Below are 16149 nucleotides of genomic sequence, written 5' to 3'. Positions count from 1 at the left end.
TATTAAAATAGATCAATATTACTCCATATTAGATTGCTCCAAAAGTCCAAGAAGCCAAGAAAGAAATCGAAGATCGAAGAGCCAAAATGCAATAGCGGCATTTACGGAGCATGTGGCGATCGCAGTTTCCATGAATGCCACGAGTTTCTTGGATAAGCAGGCGCGCGCAGACGCACCAGGTTGTCAACAGGCAAGCGCAGGCGGGCGCAGTCACAGTCGCGCCGTAGCCAGAGAGTCCAGAAGTGGCCAGAGAACAGATAAACACCAACAACACGCAGTTGATTTTCTTCGTAGCCATAAATAAGCGAGCCCCCTGAAATCAATTTACGCGTACACCCCGGCTTATCATCATATCACGAGATACTGTCCGAGCGTTGTTCCCAAATAGAATCCAAGGGCATCTCTGGTAGGGCAGACATGTCGTATGTTCCAGTCTTCTAGATGAGCAGGTGATGCTCGTGCGAATGCTCGTGCTTGTGCTTGTTATGTGCTCGTGCCACTCCGCTCGATAAAATATTGCAGCTGTCAAGTCAAATGCCAACCGTCGCCGCGCTTGTTCCCACGAATCCTCAGGTTCGCCTCTGATTGCAATTTCGCACGTCTTGGCCAAGCGAGCACCGAGCCCTTCTTAAACGTGTCTGGAGCCAATGCAGGTACACACCACCAACGGGATGACCTTCTAGCCGCAGCGACTAACCAGCGTGGCGTCGACGACTAAATCCAGGCACACCAATCATCATCATCTTGCCCCTGTCACTTTCAACAGACATCCACAAAATCTTGCGTGGTGAGCTGTCATATCTCCCCCGAAATCATCACCCTCACATCCACTCCTGGAACTGCCTCTCCACTTTGAATCTCTGTCGCTCTCGTCTCTCATTTCCGCATCTCAAACAGACACGTCAGATAGGACCACCGCAGGTACGCAGGCCTGACTACCACCGTCCCATCCAAGACTCGTGAGACAATCCTCCACCCACCTCATTACTCACCTCACTGCCACCCACCTTCTTGCTGATGCTCTTTTTGCATCTTGCTCGTTGATCACGCGCCTTTTCCTCACCTCCCCTTCATCACCTTCGACCTTTTTTCAAAGAGTCGCTTGCTGTCGCCCCTCTTTTATCGACAGTCGCTCTTGTCCACTCCTTTGACCTTGGTCCGGTCACTGAATCTCCATCGATCTCATCGTCACCGAAACAACGAAACAGTCAGAGACTGAACTTTCCCTCCCCTTCGTGGCTAGTCGCTACAAGATCCCATTTCGTCGCACACAAACGCTGAACGATGGCCGACCTCTCCCATCTTCATCTACACAACAGAATGGCAGCGTTGGCCAAACGACAGAACTCGGTCGTGACTGAGGGCGGCACTGTCTACTCGGTCGTCTATGTCACCGCTGAACCGACTTTCACTGGCGTCATTGGAGGATATACAACAATCACCGACGGCGATGCCGCTGCGGCTACGACGAATTCTTTTCCAGGTGCCTTGACCCAAGAAGCTCCCGAAACTTCCACCGCTCCTACCGAGACAGTTGTCGGCGTTGAAACTTCGTCATCTCAGTCCACCCGACCAACGCAAACTCTGGCCAACCCTACTACCATTTCAAACGAAATCGCATCAAGCAATTCGGCAGTTGCAGGTGCCAATTCGACCTCTGGCGCATCCTCGTCGTCGTCTACCTCCAGTGATGGCCTTTCGGTCGGTGCCAAAGCAGGTATTGCCGTTGGCGTCATTGCAGTCGTTGGACTGATCGGTATATTATTGCTCTTCTGCTTGGGCAGGAAGAAGAAGCAACGTCAAGCAGAAGCTGCCAAAGAGAATGAAAAAGCCACTTATGGCAGTGGAGCAGCGGCCAGCACTCCTCCCACCGAAATGGTCGATAGAAGCCCTACAAGTGCTCAAGCCCCTCGCCTAAGCCTCCGTCCTGTTTCTCGAATGCTTCCCGAATTCATGGGATCTGGACCCAAGACCAGACTGAGTGGTGGAAATCTTCTGACAAGCATTGGCGAGACAGGCTCCGGCCGTGGTCCAGCACAACAACAGCGAGGCCCCAGTCCTATCCAAAACCAGCCACAAGAGAATCCTTTCGCTGATCCGCAGAACCCCTTCGCTGACCCGGAGAAAACTGCTCTTGTACCTGCTCCATTGTCTGTTGGTCCCGCCCCATCCAACGCTCCCCAAACGTCTACCACCGCCGTCACAGCTGCTGGTGCAATTGCTGGCGCAGCCGCTGCTGCTGCAGGCGCTCCCCGTGCCACTCCAGACCACTCGGCTTCCAACAGCATGTCGAATCCTGCCCCCCTGCCTAGGCGCACTTCGCAACCCTCGACCCCGGTGACCCCTGCTCCAGTTGTTGCGACTGGTCCAGGCGCTGAACAACCCCAAGGCAATGTCTACCGCATTATGATGGACTTCAAGCCTTCTATGGAAGACGAGCTTGAGCTTGTCAGTGGCTCACTCGTCCGTATGCTCCACGAGTACGATGATGGATGGGTAAGTCGGCCAACTGAAAATCTACAGCGAATATTCCTAACTTTTGTCCAGGCTCTATGTATCAGACTCGACAGATCTCAACAAGGTGTTGTCCCACGAACCTGTCTCGCAGCCAAACCATCCAAGCCCAAGCCAGCACATCTCAACCAGTATGCAAATAGTCCACAAGCAATGAGACCGGCCCCTGGCGGTGGTTCCCGCCCCATGTCACCTGCAGGCAACTACGGACCTCCCCGAGCTGGCCCTCCTCGACCAATGAGCCCTGCTGGAAGACCAGGCTCTCGTCCCATGTCGCCCGCCGGCCGACCCGGTTCACGTCCCATGTCACCAGCCGGTCGATCGATGAGCCCAGGGCCATTCAACCAGGCACCCCGACCCTTGTCACCAGGACCCTTGTCACCAGGACCCCGACCTCAACAGCGAAGCATGTCTCCCGGGCCCTACGGTGGTCGTGGAGGACCTGCGCCCATGGGTGGTAATCAGTCACGCCGTCGAAGCAACTCTGCCAGCGCAATGAGTGTTCGAGACAGACGCAACTCGCCCCCTGGCCCCTCCAACCTACGACAAGGATCAACAGCCCAGGGACCCGGCATTGCTCTGTGAACAAAACCCCATCGCAGCTAATCAACAGAGTCAGTTCTCGTGCGAACAAGAATGAAGCTCTTCGCTGACTGAAGTGGTTCTACATCTCCAGGTCGAATGATGATTTCTTATTGCCAACACGTGCTCTACGATTGAGATCAACTCTGCTCCATGTGATACCTTGTTTCTTGGGTCGGGATTTTCATTGCCATTCGATTATACACCTTTAAGTCTTGGACTTTGATCTTCTCATCATCACCATTGATGATGGGGCAAGAGAGAACAGAGAGACAGAGACAATACGCGCGTTCTTGATATCCTTGATTGAAGCTGTGCTGGGATTGCGGGATTGGGATGGTGCTTCTAGCTGGCGCTCGCTCGCTCGCTGTGTTGTTGATGAGCATACCGAGAATAGGTTATTCGATTCACCCACTCGGTCGAAGATACCTTACCTTACAGTAGATAGATAATGTGAATGTCATGTCAACTTGGTTGTGATTGGTGCAGCTGAGTAGGTGCACTGGGAGTCCTGTTGCCCGCGACGATGAATTCTAGGCCGAACAAAGAGAAATATCTCTTTCTTTGTGACATGACCAAGCCCATTGTCTGGGCTAGACAAAAGATGGTGAAGTGACAAAGAAAGACAATGCAAAGGTTGACGAATCGAGCCTTCAGCACTTTCTATATAAATTGTACTTCTTCTCGTCGAACTTGGTTGATATTCCATCTCTTCTTTTGCTAAATTCGACAACCAAGATCAACAATTGACCAGACGAAACCCATATCCCTCAACAGATTACAGGTTCGAAAAGTCAACACTGAGACCTTGGTTTTCAAGAACAACGACAACAACAGAACAAAAGAGAACTTCTTCATCAACTTAACATGGCTGACTCGATCAAATCTTCCCCTTCATCGCATCGCCCGCAGCTCCCGCCTCTGATCACGGACTTGATGGAGAACATGTCCGAGGACATTCCCACCGCCATGCTTCCAAGTCCGCTGTATGAATCTCCAGATACAATGGTGCCGGAGGACAGTGATGGTGAGTCGATGCTGATGGATGGCCCTATGGTGATCTCGCCCGAGAACTTTCGCTGCCAGAATACTGAATTTTCCAGAGATCTATTTTCCATGGAGGAGGAATATGTTGTGGTTGACACATTCTCGAACTCGAACTCGAACTCAGACTCGGCCTTGAATGGAGACAAGTCGCCGGAATCGCCCTTCCCTTGGAAGGTTGAATGTCTGGATCTTTCTGACGAGGATAGAGCCAAATTCGAGGCAATCCAGGAAGATCCAAACATCACTCCCTTTTCCAAAGTCCAAGAAGGTCCAACCATCACTCCCATGTCCAGAATGCAAGAGCTCCGAAATGCCCTCGCACATTATCGTTGGTCGAGAAGAGTGCCCTCGTCGGGGTCTTTGATGCTGATTGGTTTGGATTTCTCTGACCTGTTGCCATCACCACATGACTTGCCCTCCCCAGTCTTCAATGACGGTGATGATAGGGCCGGTTCTCTTCAAGTGCCAAACAATACTCCTGATGCCGAATACCACCATACTTGGGAGGCCATGACTTGTGCTGATGTCACCATTACAATCACTGAACCACCTACACCTCCTCCTCAGGATGCCACATGGGGTGTCCAGGAGAAGGTTCAGGAAGAGCCCGGACGCCTTTCACCTCGGTCGTTTGGTCGACAGATGTATTGAAAAGGTAAGGAAGCCTGCAGCAAGTGACCGCGTCGCATCACCTACTCAGCGCTAGATTGACATCGTTCATAGGTAAGTCCAGGCGAAAGACAGGTAGGTGAAAATCCCCAAACATGACTAGATGAGAAGCAGATCAAGAATGACATAGAATGAAGTAATGGCGAGTGCATAGATCGATCACCTTAAATCAAGCTCTTATTCATAGTGAAAATTGCAGGCATTTCGTGGTTAGCCACCAAGATCTTCAGGTGGTCTAAGCATCATTTGGTCATGGGCTGGCAAAGCTAAGCTGCAGAGCAATCGTCTTCCGTGGGTGTCAGCTGTAGTCCTGACAAGCCTGGTCTGCTGGCTCTAATGAAGGCTCGAGTCGTTGGGCTATTATGACCAGCATACATTCTCCGTGACACACCCAGTCTTCCAACTCACCAATCATCCACAGTTAAGTCCTCCATTGCCATCCTTGTAATCATCGCCCAATTTTTCCAAATCATTGCTATAAGGGCATTCACTTGCATATATCGACAGACGACCATCCTTCGTAGCCAGAGCAGACCGTTTCTCCAGGTCTTTTTCCATCGAGTTCAACGGCCTCGTCAATTCCGGACTCTGATCGACAATGTGAAGTAGCCTGTCAAAGCCGGCCACCAACTCATCCGTCACATCAGCCCGCCCGCTCAGAGATTTTGCAAAGTCTCTTACGCTGTAATTTGCATCGTACTTTAGTTTGAGGTGGTCCGTGTGCTCTAGTAGAGTGACTGTCTCAAGGTCGGCATAACAAGCTGTGATCTCGAGCAAGTGAGGGCCTTTGAGACGTGGACATGTGCTAAACTCTTCCCAGTGTTCTAGAAGAAGCTCAAGGACATTATGGCTGTTTGACATGATCGCGGTCGTCAGAGGAGTCTGCTGATTAATGTTGATGGCGTTAAGGTCTGCATTCCAGTCCATCAACAATGCCGCAAATCTCACATTGTCGGTCCGGCAAGCGTGAATAAGAGCAGTGTTCCCGTCGACCCCAGTAGCATCGACCTCGGCGCCATAGGTCAACAGATACCTTAACAGGGTCGGATCGTTAGTGTTGCGAGCAGCACAGTTCAGTGGGCTGCCAAGTTTGACGCCTGGGGGAAGCTTGGGTTCAGCCTTAGCACCCGCCTCAAGCAAGAGCTTAACACATAACGTGTGTCCGCGGTCGGCGGCGTATGAAACCGGTGGGGCAAGGTACATGTCCATGACATTGGGATCAGCGCCGTGGTCAAGGAGGAGTTGGACAGCCTGGTGATCTCCCCTTGCAGCTGCCCAGACCAGAGGGGTTCGGCCCATATTATCCCTGATGTCGACGTTGTACGGTTGCTCTGCGAGTGCATCTTCCAGTGACGAGTATTGAACGTTAATGATGATCTTGTGCAGGTTGCTCATTTGTTGCTCCTCGATCCAATCACTCCCTGCTGTCAGACAGCGAATATCATCTTCGGCCTCTGCATCGAGCCCCCCTTGAAGGAGATTGTCAAAAGCTTTGTGACGAGCAGAATTATCCGTATTCGCAATTGGTCTGGCACAACAGTTAGCTATTTCCCAAGCTGATAGATAGGTGCGCAGGTACTTGTAATCTGCATCAGAGCCCGCAAGTGTAAGAAACTTGGCAGTCTTATACTGCTTCGAATATAAGGCCCACTAGAAGATGTTAGTCCAGAGAATAGATAGCCTAGCATTTCCCACGATATTGTGCTACTTACTCGGACCAACGTATCACCACGGGTACTGCTCACATCCCAGGGGGATGCCAAACCATGTTTGAATAAATGTTTCAATCCTTCAATATCCCCGATCTGGGCGTAATGAACACATTGGGAGGAGTCGGGCACTCTCCTCAGCGATCTTAAGCTGAATTGGGGCCCCGTACTAGCGTGATACTCAACCTGCAGTTTTACCATTTGGGACCAGAAGACGCCAATTGGGAACCAATATTCGACCGAGACTCGTGGGGCTTGTGAGCTCTGGCAAGTCGGAGTGTTGCATTTGGGACTCAATAGTGGAATACCTGCAGCTCCTACGAAAAGATGTCCCAAGAGGCGGTTGATGAAAGCAGGTCCCGGTACCTTGACTTGCCGGTGGCATGCGCAAACACAAGAGCTCATACATACTGAAACATATTGACCGACATTGACCGCAACGCCCTCGCTGTTGTTGGAAGTACTCTGGCGCTGCCGCGATTTTACAGCCTCAGAATGGAATCTGTGACGCGACTTCGGAGGCCGACGAACGAGCGGATCTAGTCTTGCGTTTTGGTCTTCTAAGAGTTCGGCGGTCATGCTCTGTAACTGTGCCTGCTGTCTTTTGAAAAATGTATCCATGTGCTCTTGAACCATTTTTGAAGTAGATATGGGAAGGACGGAGAGGTTAGCGAGAAGATCGGCTCGTAATTGATCTTGATGGATTGTTTGGCTGTTCTAGACCCCTGCATTCCGTTTGCAGCCGCCACGTCACGAGCTCAGCTACCTTGCATCCGGTGACGGCGTAGTGGCAAGGGCAGTGGCACGGACAATGGGAGAGCAAGATGCTTCACAAAGAAAAGCAGTGGCCATACTTACAGATTGGTGATCTGAAGGATGACATTGAGGTTTGACTTGATTGATGCGATTTCTTTCTGCGCCCTCTCAATGTCAGGATGGTACCGCTTCCAAACATGAGCTCGCATGATTGCTGTCTTCTCCCTCCCTTTTGGCACGCTACGACTGTCTCACTACAGCCCGTGAGGGAGACAAGTGTGGGTCTGGCTTGTTGAACATGGCATCATCGCACCTGACCTGCCCAGGTGAAGAAGATTCACCCCTTCTTCCCCGGAAGCCGCTCGCAATGTGGTCGCCTGGTCAATATTGATGCATCCAGACAGCACCCCAACGGAACATTATGTCTAGCTCCTTGACCACGTCGAGCAATATCTTTAGCCGATCCTACCTACCGCAACTGCGATGCTGGGGATTCGCGGGCTTCTATCGGGTTGTGTGATTCATCAGTAGGATCGTGAAGTAAGGTTAAGGTTCCTTAGCGGCTGAAACCGAGTCGGAAGAAACTTGTTTGGTCCTAGGCCGAACTTGATCTACAGTTGGTGTGCGTGAACGAGTAGAAAGTGGGACTGACAAGGTTGAGAAGCTATATGCTGGAGACACTTCTCTTTCATATCTAGATAAATATGGTGAGATATATGTATTTCAAGTATTCTACAGGGCTCTAGTTGATCATAATAAGGCATCAGGATCTTCTAAGATTCCACTCACACTGACTGGAGAGTAACCCTGCAAAAGCCATATGTACTCAAGGCATCTTTCGGCGCTGCAATGCGCATGGGTCTTACTCGTAGTGTAGGCAGATACGTGCTGCATTAGAGAAAAGGAAAGGGTCTTGCAGATATCCAATCAAGCTACTACTTGAAACGACGGGTGCCATCCACGCTGGCTGGCAAGGTCGAATAGCGTGCAGCATATTGCAGCAGCTGTGAGCAAGGGCGTGCTTTTGAACCGAGACAAAGACTGCATGACTCTGGGGGCACTCACAGGTCCAGCCTAGCTTCTGCATGAGAGCCTGCAAACCGGGGTTTATGATCCTTCCCTAGCCACCGGGACTGGCAGGGCTGAGGAGGCCCCTTGCTTAAGTCTACTGTAAGGAGGCTCGACTCAGAACCCGGGGCATTCTCACAAACAGGCAGAAGACTTCTTCCGGCGAATTCGAATTCGAGTTCAAGCCAGAGGAATTGTGGTGACAGCCGCGTGTCAGTCAACCTGCAAACCACTGTCTTCAAGAACTACACTTCACACAATGAAGCCGTGCAATTGCGGCTTCACTTTCCCTAATGCCATTTTGCATCTCATTACAAGGCAGTCATTCCCCGGAAAGCACAGATGAATTGATATCAACATGAAGTTCGGTCGAGATTATCACAAAAGCCAGATAGCCGAGTGGGCTGATGCCTATGTGAATTACGCAGCCTTGAAGAGACTTTGGAAAGACTGCAGAGCAAAGAATGATGTTCGAGGTATGTGCAAGATCCGAAATGCGGTTTTTCTTTCCCGCCTGAATACTTGACCCAAAGCAATGGTTCTGATCAATTGGTGTCCCTAGAATTCGTTGTGTCTTTTTCAAGCGCAGTTGAATCGGTAAATCTATTTTACTGCAGCACTCAAGCCACATTGCTCTCAAACGTATCTTCGATACCCAGACGGCAAGGTAGTGATCAAGATCCTGATGCAGAATTTCCGAGCCACTTCGCATGCGATGGATTAAGTTCTTGCGAATCGCGACACAAGAAGAGAGTCTTTGTAAAACTGGCAGAGGAACTCGGACGTTTACGATGGTATGGTCATGTTAACACCGATGCCTTCGAACGGTTAATTCGAAAAGTCCGCTCCTCCGGCGCAGTGGGAAGTTCAATTTCGACTCGGATCGAGGGAAGCCTTTATGGTAAGGAATTCAAGACTCAGTATCAATCTTTGAAAGTCTTGGGTGATTTGCAACAGACCATTGCTTTGATCACGCAAGCACAAGAGAACATTGCTACCTCACCGTGCAGTGCCCATAAGGGCTTTCAAGGTCGACTTGCGAGAGTCGACTCTAGTATCCCAGCACTTCCGCTTCTTTACGATCTTGACCGTGGCGAGCCGCTTGACCTGGAAAAACTGATCGATAATGCTTGCGGTGGGCAATTGGCTTTCTCACGGGGTCAATTTTTCAAAGTCCTGTTTCAATACTCGATTCGATTTTCTTCACGCGCATCGGTCGATGTCATTATATCTCGTGCCCATGCTTACGACTCGGTGGGGTGGATTGAGAGTTGTCTTCGCGATGTTATCGTTGAGCTTTGCTGGACTGCTAGCGAGAAGGGCGAAGTGCTATCAACAAGGGATAGACTCTCTTCGTCCCTATTGGCCCACCTGCTAGACCGCTTGATTGTCGAGGGGCTCGATCTTCTATTCAAACCAGATGACTTCGGGCAAATACCTCTTCATTACGCCTGTGAAGGTGGTTCGGTGGGCATCTGCGAGCTCGTCTTAAAATTCATGACAACGTGGAGACAAAGTGATAGAGCAGCAGTCCAGTCGGCCATTCTGCTTGAAGACAGTCAAAAGCGGAACCCTTTGCAATTGTCACTTTTCAGCGGTCATCTAGATGTTACAAAGACACTCATTCATTTCTACAACGAGGCTTCTCTAGACATTTCCGATGTCCCGTCACAGCTTGGAAGAGCATATAACGAGCTCCTTCTATTTGCGGCGAGAACAAGGTTTTCAGAGGCTGTCGCATGTCTTCTCGACTTTGATGTCGACGTCAACTGCTCCGACGCATTTGGGCAGACACCTCTTTATCTTGCGGCTCGATCTGGAAACATGACTTTGGTGGAACTACTACTGCGTCACGGGGCTCTTGTTGATAAAGCTGAAATTGCCAAGGGTTGGAGTCCGCTGATCATTGCAAGCTCAGAAGGAAATAGCGATGTAGCCAAGATGCTTCTCAAACATCGTGCACAGGTTGAGCACCGTGACTGTGCAGGTTGGAGTGCCATTGATCATGCATGTTATAGGGGTCACATTTCACTCTCGAAAGCCCTCTCCGGAGTAGCCGAAGGTTTGGCCGCTGAACAGGTTGAACAACTCCAAGACAAACTCCAGGCTCCTGCGAAACAGAAGGCCTTCAACAGGGGACAACCAAGCCGCAATTGTTCTGCGACTGAGAGTAATATCATCGTCAACATAGGCTCTCTGGACTCGTCGGATACTGCACCAGCTGTCTCGTTGAGTTCGAATTTGACCAAAAATGCTCTTGACATCCATCCCGAGTCTTTATTTTCCCTCGATATCTGGGTGGCGGGTGCGCCCGGCTTAAGGTACACAGTCCGGCTACCCTTGTTGAAAGATGCACCCAATACACCTTACACATTTACCGTCCCCAACGCCATGGATGCAAAATTGGTCTTCAATCTGTTCCGCGCTGTACCACTAGATGGTGAAGATAGAAATTTGATTGGGAGGGGAATGAGTTTGCTCGATAGTTTTAAAAAAGGCGTCGATATGAAGCGGGAAAGTATCAGCAGAGATTTTAGTGTTGCAATAATGTCAACTGACCGCTTGGAATATCTTGGAACTGTTGTTTTCAGCTTCATCATATCGACACCGTTAACACTGCCGAGTACTCCACCTGTCAATACCGAAACACTGTGGTCCGAGAATGGTCACTCGAAGATTGTCGGACACCGAGGTATTCTCCATGCTCTTCTTTATTATCATTCGCTGATACAAGTCAGGACTGGGACAAAACTTACCAACCCCTCGAAGACTTCAGGTTGGAGAAAACACCATCGAGGTATGAACTCATGTTCGAGCAAGATTATTTCTACTGACAGCATTCCCTAGTCTTTTCTATCAGCTGCACATCTAGGCGCTTCTTATGTTGAGGAAAGTCTTCAAGAACTACACAGTGGAAATGAGTCTAACAACTACTATAGCTCGGTGAGCTTGGTTCTAATATGATGATCGATAGTGGCTAATGCTGTAGATGTGCAACTGACCAAGGACCATGTCCCCGTGGTCTATCATGACTTCCTGGTGTCTGAAGTTGGAATTGACGCTCCAATGCAAGATATCACGTTCGAGCAGGTGAGTCTTCATGCTCGACCGCGGAACCCTCATCATATTAATTCTTTAGTTTATGCATATCAGTAATGAGCAGTCCGATCAGCGGCTGTCTACAATCTCTTTGGAAGAAAAGAAAGGAATATCCCAGCACCCCTTAAGCAGAAAGACACGAAGATTGAGCCTGAGCTCTGCTGATACTGTCCAAATGGGGCCTTTCATGTCCAGGATCAAGCACACATTCGACTATAATTCGAGAGGTTTCAAGGGCAACATCAGGGGTGACTTCATTAACGGGAAGTTTGTTACCCTCGAACAGCTACTGAGAAAGCTCCCGCAAGACATAGCGCTTGACATTGAACTCAGTAAGCTCCGAGTGCCTGTGTTATCACAATAAAGAGATTAACCAGCCAAGAATACCCTATCTTCTCCGAAGCGACAGACGATTGGAAGATGGACCCGTTTTTCGTCGAAGCCAATTTCTTCACCGATAGCAGTTTGCAGTGCCTTGCCCAAAATATATCCGGCCGCGCCATTCTACTTTCATCTTTCAGCCCTGAAATCTGTATTTTGCTGGCCCGAAAGCAGTCCCGTTGGCCGATCTTTTTCGGGACAGATTCTGGCAACTGGCAGCCAACAGACGTTCGTGCTACGAGTCTGCAGGAGGCGGTAAGCTTTGCCAACATGTGGGAGTTAGATGGCATAGTATTGGCGAGTGAACCTTTTGTTTTTGCGCCACAATTGGTGGGATACGTCAAAGGGAAAGGAAAGGGAATGGTGACTGCCACTTATGGAGAATTCAACGACCAAGTCGAAGGGGTCAAGGTATGCATCAATCTTTCCAGTCCACCGATGACCAAGCTGTGGCATTAACCAGGTTATGCATAGATCCAAGCAGTGGCCGGTGTAGACGCGATTATCGTCAATGACGTGCGTAAGGCTGTTGAAACCCTTGCTGCGATCAGCACAAAGAACCAAAAAGATGTGTGAAGCTAAGAAGATGAGTGGCAAGGTCGTGGTTTTAAAAGCGGCATGGTGCGGGCGAGCAGCACGTGATTACGGAGCAGATTTTACATTGCTCGACCTGCCGTGCCTGCCAATGTTGGGTTGGCGATAGAAAAGGGAAGGAGCCCCAGACTGGCGGACATGTGCGGTGCGGCAGGTGCAGACAGGTATACCAACGGAGGAAGGAGCCACCCATATTCTTATCAAAGGAACAACTACACAAATTAAAAAATTAAAATATCTACATACATATACAAACCACCACCCACCAAGATACAAGTCAACTGAGACTACCTGGTACCCCTGCACTCGTTTACTCCTGTCATCTGTCTATCCTACCCCGTGTTGGTACCAGCCATCCCGAGAAAAGATACCCACCCCTCCGAAATCATCTCATCATGTCCGAAACAGACCCGGGCTTCCTGGCCGCGGTGGAAGAGGCCAAGCAAGGATTTGCAGAAGGCGGTGTCCCAATCGGTGAGTGCGGTGCATTTTGTCATTCACGCCGGTTTGATGCAGCTTGATCTCTTCTGACCTTACTACTACGACACAGGCGCATGTCTGGTTGCTAAGGACGGCACCGTCATTGGGCGAGGACATAATATGCGCGTGCAGAAGGGCAGCGCCACATTACATGTCAGTTGATTCCGACCAGAAGAATTCTCTCATCCCCCACTGGATACATTTCTGACCCTTGTGCCTTGGGCTGTGGTTTCTACAGGGTGAGATCTCGGCACTAGAGAACTCGGGTCGTTTGCCGGCTTCAGCCTATGAAGGATCCACCATGTACACATCTCTTAGCCCTTGCGACATGTGCACTGGGGCTTGCATCCTGTACAAGGTCAAGCGGGTTGTTATTGGCGAGAACAAGACATTTGTCGGCGGAGAGGAGTATTTGAAGTCTCGCGGTGTCGAGGTCGTGGTCTTTGATAACGAAGAGTGTAAAGAATTGATGAGGAAGTTCATCGAGCAGAAACCCCATGTCTGGTACGTCCTCCATCCGTCTTTCTACTCGGAATACACTTTCAGATATTCGGCACGATTCGGGACGAAGACTAACTTGGCGTCTTGTAGGAACGAGGACATCGGTGAGCCATGATCATATTTACCTTGATAGAGGATGATATTGCTTTCTAGACCTCCACATTCCTGCTTTAGTGGAAGGATAACGGGAGGTTAGTTAGCTCTATGAATGCCATCTACTTGACTTTTGTCTCTCCAGCTCTTTGATTCGTTCAATAACGTGCATTCGTACTCCGTTCATTACGTGCCCATGTATAATTGGCCCTTTTTTCTTGTTCTTCGCGTGGCTGGGTATCTCTCGCACTGCAACAGTCTATAGAGCGACAGCAAATGCGACCATGGCGATCATGGCAGCAATGCTGACAGTGCCGACTTTGTGCATGGAGGGAGCAGCACCGGTGTAAGCGGCAGCTTCTTCACTAGTGGTGGCAGCAGCAGCCGAGTCATCTGTCGTGGTTGGAATGGCATTTGTGGGCCAAGCAGCAACACCCTCTTCGACGGCACTATCAGCCGGGCCATCGGTGACACTGGGGTTCAAGACGTTGTCAATGATGATAACGACACCATTGGCGACGGGCATATCACTCCAGGTGAAGAGAGCCCCGTTGACAAATCCAGTATACTCCTCAGCGTTGATGGTGATAGTCACATCATCGCCTTGAAGCGTCTTGAGCGTGACACCATCCTTGAAGGTGCTGTAGTAGAGGATGGTTCCTTGGACGATGTGGTACTTGAGGACATCGGCCAGTTCCTCGGCGCTGAGCTCCGATAGACTGTCCTGAACCAGTTGGAAGGCGGTGTTGTTGGGCACAAAGTATGTCACGTCAGTTAGGGCTTGGACCTCTTCCAACAGCCCGGCACTCTGTAGAGCCTGAACAAAGGCCGTTTCGTTGGCGACAGCCTCAACCTCTTCCTCGAGCTTGGTGGGGATGGTGAGGACGTTGTCGACAGGGTAGACAATACCACCGTCGAACAGAATGGGCTCGCTCCCAGCACTGGCGCTGAGATCAGCGCCACCGTAGAAGCTCTTCTCAAAGCCATGGTCGTTGTTGTATCCAAACACCACCTGACCACCAGTGACACCGGTGTACTCAGGTGAAGTCAGCAAGGTGTGATACTGCACCCAATCGGTGATGTTGTCGTGCACGCCATCGATGAAGTGGTAGCGCAACAAAGCGTCTAGGGCATCTTCGCCGGCGGCCTCTAGGGCCGCGTACCGAGGATCTTCAATGAACTCCCACACAGCAGTGTCCTTTGGTAGCAGGACGGTGACGTTCTTGAGTTCATTCAACGAATCCCGGAGCTTGGGGTAGTACTCCATGAAGGCGTTGATGGATGAGAATCCGTGTGTTCCATTCAACACGCTCACTAGGTCTGTGAACGGGCCATGACTCTGAGCGAGAGCGGCGGTGGCCAAAGTGGCTGAAAGGGCAATTGCTCTGCGTAACATTGTTGCTTTGACCTTGAATGTTTCTCTGGTCTTTTTTCTCAGATATATCCCACTGGAGTTAGAAGGCGAGGATGTCTTGAGGCTCTTTGTCTGAATCAAGGCGGGAATGAACGTGATATTTAATCGCTTCGAAGCATAGATCGACGAAAAAGCGGTATTGTTGAATATTGTCTTGGTTTCTGTTGCCTTTTCTCACGATCATGCGCTCCTCGTGGGGTCAATTGCAACATTTTTCAACTTCTTGTCGTGCTAGTCTCAACTATTCATTCCTTCTCGCCTTGTTTCTTGGAGTTCAACGCCTTGTCGTCCATTCTGTGCTCCGATATACGGCGGAAAAGCCCAGATCAACGTGTAAAGAAGAACTCGTTACGTTTGTAAAGGTAGACTATTCAACTTCCTGCTCCATATGGCGGCTAGAGCTCGGAGCAAAGGCGTTGCATCCCGAAGTCGCTTCGTCAATGTCGTAGTGTCCAACTCAATGAACCCTGATCGTTGCTCACAGCGATGGATCATTCAGTGAAGATGCATTCAACGCTATCCCAATTGCGGAGGTCGGAGGTCGGATCATGGCAGATGTCCTGTATAGAGAACCTCCCGCCACCTACCTGGTTATGCATGGAGCCAATGCCAAGTTGAGAACTTCTTTAGCGAAGGCTTGCTTTGGGGCGTTTCTATTGGCGATCCCCAGACCGAAAGAGCAGGAATTCTCTGACTTAGGCCTTCACTGAAGAGCTAGATCATCGACTGTGGTGACTCAACTGCTTCCAAAAGCCCTCACGCAGGCGAGAAACTCTATCGTGCGGGTATAGAGACTTCAGACTTACATAAGTGAAGTGTTATTGAGGCATCTATAATCGACTAGTCGGCGTCGGCGCTGAGTCTGTGTCCGCAAGCCCGCAATGTGGAGAGCTGGACGACCATATGATCGGGCTGGGGGAAGAAGGGAGAAGCGCCTCGCTGTCTAGCCTGACGAGATAGCTTCTCTAGCAACAAATAGGTCATTGAGATGAAGGATGTGCGTCGTTATTCTGGAGAACCTGTGGAGAACCAAATGTGGATATTGTATGGCGAATCCGGAGTAGGACCATCTTGGCGCCAAGCATATCCTCGCTCCTTTCCGGGTCCAGATCAGCAAAATGCACAACGTCAAAGGGTCTGTAAAAACACATGGTCACCAACTTCGTGCATAAACCTAAACTTCCGACTTCGGCCTTTGAGCTTTCAGAGGTTTCTGTGAGCAATAGTATTTCTCGAAACGGT

The 16149-nt window shown here is 50.2% G+C and overlaps 5 protein-coding genes across 5 annotated transcripts; 4 read left to right on the top strand and 1 right to left on the bottom strand.

The window, feature by feature from the left end:
• The first annotated feature begins 552 nt into the window (after positions 1-552).
• Positions 553-3657, top strand: PV10_01192 (uncharacterized protein). Its single transcript, XM_016365364.1, has 2 exons — positions 553-2496; positions 2548-3657. The coding sequence occupies exons 1-2, from the start codon at positions 1285-1287 to the stop codon at positions 3097-3099; spliced, it is 1764 nt and encodes a 587-aa protein (XP_016229013.1). The 5' UTR covers positions 553-1284; the 3' UTR covers positions 3100-3657.
• A 306-nt stretch (positions 3658-3963) lies between these two features.
• PV10_01191 (uncharacterized protein) lies at positions 3964-4794 on the top strand (the record flags this gene model as incomplete). The annotated part of the gene is made up of 1 exon (XM_016365363.1): positions 3964-4794. One exon carries the CDS (start codon positions 3964-3966, stop codon positions 4792-4794), a length of 831 nt encoding a protein of 276 aa, XP_016229012.1.
• Positions 4795-8703: 3909 nt separating this feature from the next.
• On the top strand, positions 8704-12401 carry PV10_01190 (uncharacterized protein; the record flags this gene model as incomplete). Its single annotated transcript, XM_016365362.1, has 8 exons — positions 8704-8821; positions 8908-11037; positions 11084-11142; positions 11193-11238; positions 11335-11435; positions 11485-11776; positions 11827-12236; positions 12300-12401. The coding sequence occupies 8 exons, from the start codon at positions 8704-8706 to the stop codon at positions 12399-12401; spliced, it is 3258 nt and encodes a 1085-aa protein (XP_016229011.1).
• Positions 12402-12597: 196 nt separating this feature from the next.
• Positions 12598-13629, top strand: PV10_01189 (uncharacterized protein). The gene is made up of 4 exons (XM_016365361.1): positions 12598-12893; positions 12970-13052; positions 13138-13403; positions 13491-13629. Exons 1-4 carry the CDS (start codon positions 12815-12817, stop codon positions 13513-13515), a joined length of 453 nt encoding a protein of 150 aa, XP_016229010.1. The 5' UTR covers positions 12598-12814; the 3' UTR covers positions 13516-13629.
• Positions 13554-15251, bottom strand: PV10_01188 (uncharacterized protein). The gene has a single exon (XM_016365360.1). The coding sequence runs from the start codon at positions 14887-14889 to the stop codon at positions 13753-13755; it is 1137 nt and encodes a 378-aa protein (XP_016229009.1). The 5' UTR covers positions 14890-15251; the 3' UTR covers positions 13554-13752.
• Between the last annotated feature and the right edge of the window lie 898 nt (positions 15252-16149).

The sequence above is a fragment of the Exophiala mesophila genome (genome assembly GCF_000836275.1).
Source record: "Exophiala mesophila strain CBS 40295 unplaced genomic scaffold supercont1.1, whole genome shotgun sequence".
NCBI lineage: Eukaryota > Fungi > Ascomycota > Eurotiomycetes > Chaetothyriales > Herpotrichiellaceae > Exophiala > Exophiala mesophila.
The sequence above is the reverse complement of the archived record's forward strand: the minus strand, read 5'-3'. Positions and strand labels throughout refer to the sequence as shown.